We start from the raw sequence: 12012 nt of genomic DNA, 5'->3' as shown, positions 1-12012 counted from the left end.
GGGGAATCGATACAGCATAGTATAACAATATTTTCTGTGGCATTACACTAACTATACACAGACGCAAAGTATTGATTCTTTTAAAACATGTGTTGGCCAGTTTGTCTGCTTGACGATCCCCTTTTCCAGCTATACAATTTGAAAGGAGATAAACAAACTGAGAAATGTATCTTTTTACGATGTTGACAACATACTGGTAATTTGAAATTGGGAAAAATTTGAAATTGGATAAAATGTAATAAATTGCAATATATGGCAGAATATTGCATTATGTTTAAAATTGCAATAGTATTGTGATTAAATTGTATCATGAGGCCTCTGGTGATTCCCACTCATCAATAACAGTGTTTCTGTTGGCTAATAACTGTTATTTTCCACCAGGCGTGTCTGCGCCGAGAGCCCTGCCAGTAATCTTGGCCATTCAAGTCTATTTTCACACAAGCCGTGGGGCGTTCAAACAGCCGGGCAGAATGTGAAGCAGCAAGAGAATCCAGCCAGTCTACCAAAACACTAGTTAGTTAGTCTGCAAAATAGAAATAGCTAAAGTTTTAGGTCCTTTAGAAACGGTGTCTGCGTTAACATTGTTACCCAGAGAGCACTGACAAGTTAAACTTCTCCTGAAAAATGGCCCCAATTGTGTTAAGAACAAAATTTGGAAATCCTTTTCTTAAAATGTTTTGTTTAAAAAATAAAATAAAAAATAAATAAATAAAAACACTTCAAAAATTCAGTTCAAGGTCATAGTCACTGTCATTATGTTAAAGGAAGGAAGAAATATCAAGGACTGATGCCTTAAAATCTAGACAATGAATCTAAACTACTAGATACCACTAACCAACCCAAAGCAATCTCAGATTAAATCAAGCGGCTATCACATGTTGCTCAGAGAAAGGGAAGGACTTTGAGGGCCTGGGTGACTTGACAAATCTTGCAGTCTGGCGGTTTTGTACCGAGCGACTTTCAGTAACACAAAACGGAAGTTTGCAAAAGCTCCTAAATTTGTAATCATGTGTTGTGTCACACTGTTACTGTGAAACTACAAGTGATTTATTGACATGACTCTGTAACTATTTGAGCTGCGTCCTTCAAAAACATTTGCTGACACCCACAGCTGTCAGGACTAATCAGCAGCTTTGCAAAGACTGTTTTATTCATTAGATTAGCTCAGTTTCTCTGCTGTTGCTTTCTGCTTTTACAGGATATTTGTAATCGGAAAAACATAAGATCAGAAGAAGTCTGTGTTCTCTCTCAGATTTGTTTACTGTTGGGATTTTAAAGCTCAGGCTCCTTTTAGGTACATTTCTACAAGCCTTAAAGATACAGATGATTGTAATAAACATGTTTTATTTGTGTCCAGGCCCAGTATTACGGTGAGATTGGCCTGGGTACCCCTCCTCAGATCTTCACTGTGGTGTTTGACACCGGGTCCTCCAACCTGTGGGTGCCCTCCGTTCACTGCTCCCTCCTAGACATTGCATGCTGTAAGTTCAACTGTAGTTATCTCACTCTCTCTGCGCGTGGGTTTGTAACAGAAGCATTTCTGCACATGACGATTGTTAACTTGGCAACAGGTAACGTTAGCCTGCTGTTAGCTAGTAGCTGGCCTAAACACTGTTAAAGTGCTGACAGCCAAGCACTCTACTGGTGTCTGTATATCACTAGAAGGGATTTTAAAGTGCCCATATTATGAAAGATTATTTCTTTTTTTATATTTTATAAGATTTGGGGTGTTTTGTGTCTCTGGTGCTTCCACACACATACCAACTTGAAAAAAAACATCCATGCTGTTTTGAGTGAGATACAGGTTTCTGAATGTCCTCTGCCTTCAGTCTCCAGGTGAGCTGTTCAAAATCTGCACGGCTTTCTACGCGCTAGCTGAGACGAGGTGACTAACCGTAGCGCATGCTAGCTCGTTCTCAGTGGCAAAACACTGCTACAACACACACTAGTTCATCATAATCTCCAAAAGAACTACTTCCTGTCCCTGTTCTGCAGGTATTCCACAAGTGGCCCATGTTTAGAAGAAGTCTCCCAGCTAATCCTGCCTTGTACTGTCCAAAGTTGGACAAAGTTATCAAGCTGATGGGATCTTACTGAGCTACTGAGCATGTGCGACTCCAAACAAAGAGTATAGAAGAGGGATGTCTCACTCTGTAGCTAAAACAGAGACCCAAATACACATGGTGAAAAAAGGATCTGCAGCAATGTGTGGTACAACAAAAATTTGGTGTTTTTTGAAAATTAAACCTATTTTGGTACAACCTCAAAATACAATTATGAACCTTAAAATGAGCAGAATATGGGCGCTTTAACACTTTAGCGGTTGTAAAATCCTTTCTGCCATCTAGTGGTTCTTATTTTTGTTTAACAGCATTTGACAATGTGGGGAACAATGATAACATTATTTTCTTTGACCATATGGTCTTTAGCAACAAACAAGCAGTTTAAAAGTGTGATATTAGCACCAGTATTGGGGGTGGGGGGGGAACCATAAGATACACAACCCTAGTATAATCTAGGTAAAATGTTAAAGCTTTAAAATATTATCTTTCTATTCCTTCTCCCAGTGCTTCACCACAAATATAATTCTGCCAAGTCCAGTTCATACGTGAAGAACGGCACTGCCTTCGCCATCCAGTATGGAAGTGGCAGTTTGTCGGGCTACCTCAGTCAGGACACGTGCACGGTAAGATTATCTCACATCAGCATTGCAGTAAACTGTACTTCCAGTGATGCTTCACGTGACTAAGTTGTGTTTAATTTTTATGTTTTTCTAGATCGGAGACATATCCGTGGAAAAGCAGCTTTTTGGAGAAGCCATCAAGCAGCCTGGCGTAGCCTTCATCGCAGCTAAGTTTGATGGGATCCTCGGCATGGCCTACCCACGCATCTCCGTAGACGGGGTGGCTCCGGTCTTTGACAACATCATGAGTCAGAAGAAGGTGGAGCAGAACGTCTTCTCCTTCTACCTGAACAGGTAGGGAAACAAAACCAGGGGTGCGTGTGTCAGATAAAGATCATGTACAGATGGATAATTCTCAGAAACATGGTCGTAACATTTAGTGACAGTAATAAACAAATGACATTTCTTGTCCCTTTCTAATGACATTTACATGTATGAAGTGCTTTTATCAAAGACAGGACACCATAGATAAGTTGATCCTTAAGTTCTTGTCTTCTGTGGTGTCAGGAACCCGGACACCGAGCCCGGCGGTGAGCTGCTGCTGGGAGGAACCGACTCCAAATACTACACCGGGGACTTCAACTACGTCAACATCTCCCGCCAGGCCTACTGGCAGATCCACATGGACGGGTGAGTGGTGCTCGGAATATTCCAGTCCAAACGCAGATCATTATATTATCGTCATTCTTCAAGTCGTACAGTTCTAGTCCTCTGCCTGGGGGAGATGGAATGGAAAGTATGGAAACCCATATTTTGAACAGATTGAAGATTAAGTTAATATTTGTTGACCAAGTTAATTGACTTCAATGACCGTGAGAGTTGTCTAATTGTTTTTTTTTTTCTTCCAATGTTTGCTGTGTCCATCTTTTTAAAATGGGAGGATTTTCTGCTTTTTATATAATTGTAGTTTGATGATTATTATTATTATTATTATTATTATGACTAAGCCTAAAAACTTAAAGCTGCTATACAGACTTGAAAACAAAACCGGCTCTCTTCTACCTTACACCACTCAGTAGCCTCCTTTTGAAATCAGACGCCAATAGTCATTGTTGCGTTTTGATGGACATTTATTAATCACGATGTTCTTCAAATGAACATGCAAGAATCCATTTGTCCATTAAGCTCCATCAACAAACATTTCCACCTCCACATGAGCGTTGCGGTTTTGATGCGGTCAAAAACTATTTATGCTCCTGATTACCAGCATTTCATTTGGTTCCTAACTAGACATCACTCAAAGCACACTAGTGACACCAGTGGACATTTTGTGTCCTACACCCAAAACAAATGAACTTACAACTATATTTCCATTTTTGTTAACCGTTGGTTGTACAAACGAGCAATTTAGAGACATGACCTTGTGCTCTGGGAAACCATTTTCCACTTAAAATTATTGGTTGATTTTGAAAAATAATCACTTAAGAATTATAAATTGTTGCATGCTTGCTTTAGTGCATAACTTCCAAACCACCATGCCACAGTGATGCTCTGATGGTACTTTGAATATTGAAACGTGTATATGCTGTGTGTGTATCTCAGGATGGCTGTGGGCAGCCAGCTGAGTCTGTGTAAGAGCGGCTGCGAGGCCATCGTGGACACCGGGACGTCTCTGATCACCGGCCCCTCCGTGGAGGTCAGGGCCCTGCAGAAGGCCATCGGAGCCACGCCACTCATCCAGGGGGAGGTGAGACACACAAACTGCATCCAACTGCTCTGATGAAGAAGCACACTTTGATTACCTTCATTATTATTATTTTATATATATATATTTTTTAAAGATACAACGCACACTGCCATCCTGTTGCTTTTAACGGATATGTCTGATGTTCAATATTTTCTTTAATGTTCTCACCTGTCCTGCTGCCACAAATACCCACTAGAACAATAAATGTGGATTAATCCGCTGCTGAAAATAGTCTCCAACAAATGCACTATTTTCTCTAAAAACTACAGGAACCTGCTGTTTTAGGAAATTAACTTTTTTTTTTTTTTTTAAATTGAAACTACATAGGCTATTTGTGTTTTTGTGTCTTATGTGGTTTAATAAACTATAAGACACAACAGTCTTGAGTTTTGAATTGCTGGTTTGACCTCAAATTCTGATCAACTCAAGTCCTAAAGTTTATAAGTTAAACTTAGAAGTTACAATGGCTACATCAAAGTAACTTAATTATTTGACTTTTGTTTTAATTTTCTTGTATCATATTTTCCAGGTAATTTATGTAACTGCAGGGTTTACTGTACTTTGCTGTTGTGGAATCAAATCAAACGCGAACACAGTTTTGTCGTTTATTTTCCAGTCTTGTCAGTTTGTAGTTTAAAATAATGAATTTAACATACAGTGCATTTAATAAGTGGCTTGTGTTTCAGTACATGGTGAGCTGTGATAAGATCCCATCGCTGCCCGTCATCACCTTCAACGTGGGCGGCCAGTCCTACTCTCTGACCGGAGAGCAGTACATCCTCAAGGTGAGACATGATGTCTATTATCCAGCAGGGGGGGGGGGGGGGGGGGGGGGGGGGGAAACAGTCTGCTCCTGCAGCACCAGTACAACGCTCACTGTGTTGCGTCATAAAACTAAACAAGTGCAGCTTTTGTTTCATTTGGCAAAGCAGGGAGTTGGCTGGTGTGTTGTGAGGAGCGATTACACATTCCCAGATTTATGTTGTAACCCTTCACCAACGCTGACTCTTTTTCTTCTTTTTATTTAGGTGAGTCAGGCTGGAAAGACCATGTGTCTGAGCGGCTTCATGGGTCTGGACATCCCCGCCCCGGCCGGGCCCCTTTGGATTCTGGGAGATGTATTCATCGGTCCCTACTACACCGTCTTTGATCGGGAAAACAACAGGGTGGGCTTTGCCAAGGCCAAGTGAGCCCGTCCTGCAAAAGCGGAGCATCCAAGTTTTAGGAGACTAAAGAAAGTCTGAGCTGCACAAGTTTTCTGTTGCTTTGCAATCAATCCGTATTTAGCAATAGATTTTGTGTAGAGCCTAAATGCACTGATCTGAAGATTTTGTACGATTTCCAGCAGAGTGTGAAACCGACTGGAGATTTGATAAGTTTGTGTGGCGGGGGTACATGATCAGGGATCAGTTGAGTGTAATGGTACTGCCGTTTCATAAACATTTAAGTGATCATTACTTTTTTTAAATCAGGGATTTGTTTTAAACAAAACTTAATTTGCATTTTAGGAGGGAGTTGTTCCTCTACTACTGACTTTGATGTGTATTAGTACTGTGATTGGCCAGAATAAACAAGTTTTTAAAAGAAGCGAGTCTCTTTCCTTAAAGGACCCACATTTTGCTCATTTCCACAAGTATTTTGGGTTTGTACACATTCACAGTAGATGCTCAAAAAACACTATTTACGGACCTCCCACAAATGCAGAGAAGAATCCAAATCTTTGCACCAGAACCAGGCTTATAGAGTACGTCTCAGTAATGAATGTACAATAATAACTGGATACTGGACCCCATAATGGCACCTACTCAGTTCGACAGGCACCCAAGGTCAATATGTTTTTACATTTCTGGGTTTATGTCCGTGATACGTGTCCCACTGAGTATGCGCACTAGCGTTTCTCACTGGCCTCGCCCGCAAGTTTCTGCTCACCCCAGAGACTTTAAATGGTGATGTCACAGGTTTCTAAATCCTTTTCATGGCTTGATTATGATGAGATTAATTTACCAGCGAGAAAATCTCCCAAGACTCCACAAATCCTTCAAACTTTATTTCCTCAAACACTTTAATGTACAAAAAGTCAACTATACATTACCCACATAGGCTATTTATCCATAAAACAAGTTATTTTACTTAACATGCTCAATAAAAATACAGTCCACATAAAAACGTCCTCTTGGCTGTTTAGTATTCAATAGATAAAAGTTTCTCTTCACATGTATTTTTCATTTTAAAATCCAGTTTAGTAAAGCTTGAACAGAGTGAAATCCTAATCGCAGCACCACAGTGAGCCGTGTCACTGGGGACAGAAATCAAGAGATGCAGATCATATCGATCATGGTCATTTTATATCAGAAATTATATAGTGTTTGTCCTGCAAAATTCAATTTAGAAACAAACAAGTGTCAAGTGAATTAAATATCTGGAAAAATATAAATAATTAAATGATCCTGATCGTTACAACTTTCTAATAAGGCATCCTTCAGAACAGATATCAATAATCACATCTGTTATGTTTATAAATACGATGCAAATATGATTACAACCTAACTGTTTGTCTGCCATTTTATTAGTCTATAGTTTTATTGACGGATGTGTTACAGATCAACATAAGTTGTTAATAAGAACAGCGCCTGCTTTAGTTCCTCAGGTAGACGTCTCCCATGAACCATTTGACTTCCTGCTCTAATATCCATTTATTGCAACTTATTAGCATTTATAACCACAGACAAGGAAGCAACTTTGGGTTCAACATTAGAGGGGGGGCAGGGGGGAGGGGGGGGGAATTAGATCAGAAAAATGAAATTTCGAAATTATCAACCACTTAATTTCTGCAACAATTTGTGCCTTTTCTGCATCAAGTTATGGTGCAAATGTTTTATTTAGGTTAAGGAAATTATAATGGGTTTTGGGGGTGCACTGGCCAGTTTTAGACTACGTGTACACGTGGTCTGCTATTTTCAGAAACGGACATTTCAACCTCTCCGGTTTCAAAAATAACATTGTGCTCAGCTGTCAGCTTTCAGAAAAGTGTTCGGTTACATGTACCCGTGCATGTCAGACCTCTAGGTGGCAGTGTAACGAGAAGCTCAAGCCCACGTTAGCCAATCAGAATTCCCTAAATAGCAACAACAGCAACAACTCACTTCCTCTCTCTTCTCTTCCTCGACTGCCTAACCCTCCGTTTGTCTCAGTTTACATGGAAACAAAGATTTCCAAAATCTCCACTCTGGCCCGGAGGTTTTAGAAAGACTCGTTTTCGTTTGTGTGTAAACAAAGGGAAGTGTCTCCGATTGTCAAAATAACCATGGACATGTAAACAGGGCCTTTAATTAATGGGGGGTTGTAACCCACCTGTCCCCCCTGCGAATTACGCCTATGACTACACACAGTAATAATTTAAGGATAGAGGATGTTGCATGATAGAGGGTGTTTTAAAACCAATCAATCACTCATAACTGGTCTATAAAGCGTTAATGACTTAACTAATAAAACCATTAATTACAACTAGAGCTGCAATGATTAGTCGATAAATTAAAGAGTCAACCATTTTGATCATCGTCATAATTTTAAGCAAGAATGTCAAACTTTTGATCATTTAAAAGTGAGAAAGTCTTCATCATATTAAATATCTTTGAGTTTTGAACTGTGATCCAAAGCAAAACATTTGAAGGCGTCACATTGGGCTTTAAATGAATGATTTTCACAGATTTGGGATGTTTTATATAGAATAAACATTTGATTCATTTAGAAAATAAACTGCAGATTAATTGATAATGCAGAGTTAGTTGAAGCCCCTCATTACAGCGTATAAACCTTTTTATAAACGATGCCTTATTAGAGAGTGATCCGCTCATCAATTAGCAACATCTCCATTTTTATTACAACTTGGATCTTACTGGACCGCCTTTTCTATTTGTCATGACAACATTGTACCCACCAGACCCCTGGGAACATGGTGACATTACGACAGAGAAGTCAGTCAAGTTGTAAACACACGCAGCAGTTTACCTAAATCCAAAGGTTCCCAACCCCTGGGCTGCGGGCCAGTACCGGGCCACAAAACGCTTGCTTACGGACATGAGGAAACCCCTTTCACAATTACCCCAAACTGTAGGTTTACAGCCAAAGTGTCAGTAATAATCCCATGTTGCACTGGAAAAATGGTTCGACTATGACTATTCGATTGCGTTTATTTTATCAATAACTGTGTACAATGTTATAACCGAAACTATGGGGGGAAAGACAGGTTGTGTGAAGCCAGACTCACTTTGGTATACTATTTATAATGTAAACTAAAGAGAAGTCAGGCTGTTCTCATGAACCAGTCGTAGGTATAGCTACAAAAAGTAAAGCTCTGTAATGTGTGTGTATTCCACGTATTTATTTCTGTATGCAGCACAATGACTACAGCTGTATAGGACAGTGAAGAACCGCATAGGGAGTAAGGTTAGGGTTGATAGTTGGGTCATAAAGCACAGGGCTTTCAAGCAGTTAAGGGACAACACAAGACTGTCACCCAGGAAACGGGTGTTTTTGTCCCGGGAGTAGCCTACCACTTAATGGGGCTGGCGTTTTAACCCAAACTTCAAACCCTTTTTTCTAATCTTAACCAGCCATTTTGGTATCTCAACTCAAACTCAACTCTCGCCGCTGCATGACGGCCACCTTTTCTCAACTAAATTCAACCACCAGTAAACTCAACAGGTCGTCATGTGACTAATTTCGTAAGATATACGAATTGTTTTGCATAAGTGTTTGTACAATATACAAACCTGTTCATGAGAATGCGTTGTACAGGTTTGTGTTTTTAAACATTGTATGAAGTTATTGCCTTGGACACTGGTCTTCCGAAGATACTCACAGTAGAAAATGAATACTTTTTGGATGTATTCTTGAGGTTTGGGCAGTTATCCAGTCATCCTGGTCTGCTGGGACCTCCCTGCTGAAGGCTGTCGTCTCCAAAAAGTGAAAAGAAAACAAAGCTCAGTTTCATTCTACGACGAATTTCCCCTGTGACCCCTGCTGTCAGCCCTCCTGCTCCTGGCCTCCCTTCTCTTTTTCTGAGCTGGTATTTTCACGATCCCGCTCCTCACTAGGCTCCGCGCTTTGGCTCTCCTGCCCTCCGTCGGACTCTCTCAGAGGGGCAGCCGGGTCTCTGACAACCCCCTCCATATCCAGCTCCTCCTCCGTCTCCTCCTCCACCCGACCTACAGTGTCTGGGATAATCTCCACCTCGATGTCAGACGAGTCCTCGATCTCCTTGAACCACACCGTCTTCTGGCCCTCTTTCCTCCTCTGCTTGGCCAGGATGGACCTCCGGCTGTACTCGTCCCCGTTGCCTCTGCCCTTCCGGGACGGTCTCACCGAGGGGCTCCCCTTGGGGACGTGGTTGGTGTAGACGCCACAGGAGGAGCAGTGGCGGTTCCGCCTCTCCATGGGGATGATCCGGCCTTGTGCCTGGGGGAAGGTGCTCCGTCTGGGGAGAACGTTGGTCCAGCGTCTGCCGCCCCCGCGGCTCGCGTCGCCCTCATTCTGGAAGCCATCGTTGGTGTACTGCAGGGAGTCCCTGTGGCCGGACCGCGGCTGGTCCGACTTCAGACAGGGGCCCAGGCACTGCAGGCAGGAGAGAGGCCCCTCATTAAAACAGCAGTTAATGAAGCGTTGAGAGTATTGAGGCATTGTTCAAAGTTACAGATGCCACCGTGCTTCCCAGAGCGGGAGCTAGGTTCATTTGTTCTGCTTTAACACAGAACCCTTCTGTGGATTTCAGCTGATAAATATTCATCAAAGCTGCACAGGAGGAGCGCTGCACATGCACCATTAATCTTTTCTCTTCCATAACATATATCTTACAGTAAAATCAACCAACCAACTAAACTACTTTAATCCAATGATGTTTTAAGTGCATCTTCATTTTATTTCACTTTTATTTAAACAGGAAGTTCAGAGTCTCATTATCTCTTTAACGAGAGAAATCAATGCCACTTTAATGTTTATATTTTATGTATGGAGCTGGTGTCTGGAGGCAATTAGCATAGCTTAGCATAAATACTGCAAATTAACAGATGGCTCTGTTCAAAGTGAAAAAAAAAGAAAAATGTCAAATCTCATTTATTTACCCATTCACAAAAATACATATGCATAACATAATTTAAATAAAGTGAAATAGTTGAAATAGTTATTCATCAAGAAAACATAGCATGTTAACACAAATAGTCATTTTCCCATTTCTGGTTGTGTTCGGATTGAGTAAATAAGATACAATGTGTTAACTATGGATTGTTTTGTACTTTGGACAGAACCAGGCTGTCTTCATGCTAAGCTAAGCTAATCAACTCTTGACAACAGCTCCATACATACAGCACAGACATTAGAGTGAAAATGATCTTTTCATCTAACTCTTGATCACTGAAGTAAATCAGCCAATTTTCCAAAATCTGTCTTGGTCTCAGTGTCTCTCTTGTAAAGGAGATACTATATACTTTATTTAATGGAGCTGTTATTAATTGAATAAAATACTGTGAAATTGGTAAAAGCAAAAAAAGTTACAGAAACTTCAATTCCAATGTCCTCACAATTACTGCTTTTGTAACATTTGGACACTAGCCTATGAAATAAAAATTGTGTTTTCTATACTAATCATACAAATTTGAGAGTGGTATCAATCTCCTGATTCAACTTATCGGCTACACCACCAAGATATTTTCCTTAGTATTCTTTTAATATGCAAACTCACAAAGTTAACAATCAACCACATATAAAACATTAACAATGGGATCTTTAATACACACAAAAAGTAAATAAAACAAAACTCTTTCCTGATTAAAACATAATTTATGGTGTTAAAATGTCTGATGGGATGCAACATCTCCGATTAAGTTTGTATGTTACAGCTAAAAACTCTTCAGAAATTGAGGATACTGACTGACCTCACATATTTTGTCCATGCTGGCATTTCCCTTCCACAAGCGGGAAATCAAGAAGCCAATCACAATGAGGCAGAGGACCAGCAGAGCCGCCATGACCAGACCCAGAAGCGCCATGTCGCCAGGACGATAGCCGACGTTTGAGGGGGAAGGGATGGCCACGGCTGCAAAGGGAGGACAGGAACGACTCAGGATTACACTCGCCGAATCTAACATTACATCATTGTCCCCTGGGTCGTTTGTTCAAATGTGTAAAAATATAAAAGGAGTCGTGACATTTAAAGTTATTTATTCAACCTCTGTCAAAAGATGGTTAGTTACTGAAAATTGCCATGTAATTTGTAATCAGTAATGGATTACATTTCAAAGTAATCGGACCCGACCCTGGTCATAAGATAGTATGTCGAAAAAAGTTATTAAAAAAGTCTTAGTATTGTACTTAAAAAAAAAAAGTCATAAAAAATCACAGTATTGGATGTGGAAAAAAGTGTTAAAAATCTATTATATAGCATGTCCAAAAAGTCAAAAGTCACAGTATGTATGTCGAAAAAGTCATAAATAAGTGACAGTATGGTAATTCGTTAAAAAGTCAAAGTACAGTATTTTGGAAAAAAGAGATAATATAGTATGTTGAAAAAAAGTGATGATATAGTATGTTGAAAAAATGTCATAAAAGCCCGGACTGAGAATCAAACCTGAGTCCGAGTCTGCAGGGA

General features: G+C 40.3%; 2 protein-coding genes across 2 annotated transcripts in view; one reads left to right on the top strand and one right to left on the bottom strand.

Annotated features, from left to right (window-relative positions):
• The window catches only part of ctsd (cathepsin D), an 8842-nt gene extending 2887 nt beyond the window's left edge, over window positions 1-5955 (top strand). Inside the window, exons 3-9 of the mRNA XM_032512341.1 lie at window positions 1358-1481; window positions 2568-2686; window positions 2778-2977; window positions 3191-3313; window positions 4226-4370; window positions 5057-5155; window positions 5399-5955. Of these exons, the coding sequence (XP_032368232.1) occupies window positions 1358-1481; window positions 2568-2686; window positions 2778-2977; window positions 3191-3313; window positions 4226-4370; window positions 5057-5155; window positions 5399-5560 (972 nt within the window). The 3' untranslated portion in view covers window positions 5561-5955. The remainder of the gene's footprint in view (window positions 1-1357; window positions 1482-2567; window positions 2687-2777; window positions 2978-3190; window positions 3314-4225; window positions 4371-5056; window positions 5156-5398) is intronic.
• A 432-nt stretch (window positions 5956-6387) lies between these two features.
• The window catches only part of cdhr5a (cadherin-related family member 5a), a 22047-nt gene continuing 16422 nt past the window's right edge, over window positions 6388-12012 (bottom strand). Inside the window, exons 13-15 of the mRNA XM_032512123.1 lie at window positions 11300-11460; window positions 6894-9983; window positions 6388-6789 (exon numbers count right to left, since the gene is read on the bottom strand). Of these exons, the coding sequence (XP_032368014.1) occupies window positions 9396-9983; window positions 11300-11460 (749 nt within the window). The 3' untranslated portion in view covers window positions 6388-6789; window positions 6894-9395. The remainder of the gene's footprint in view (window positions 6790-6893; window positions 9984-11299; window positions 11461-12012) is intronic.

This window comes from Etheostoma spectabile, chromosome 1 (genome assembly GCF_008692095.1).
Source record: "Etheostoma spectabile isolate EspeVRDwgs_2016 chromosome 1, UIUC_Espe_1.0, whole genome shotgun sequence".
NCBI classification, from domain to species: domain Eukaryota; kingdom Metazoa; phylum Chordata; class Actinopteri; order Perciformes; family Percidae; genus Etheostoma; species Etheostoma spectabile.
This window is presented reverse-complemented; position numbering and strand designations above follow the sequence as displayed.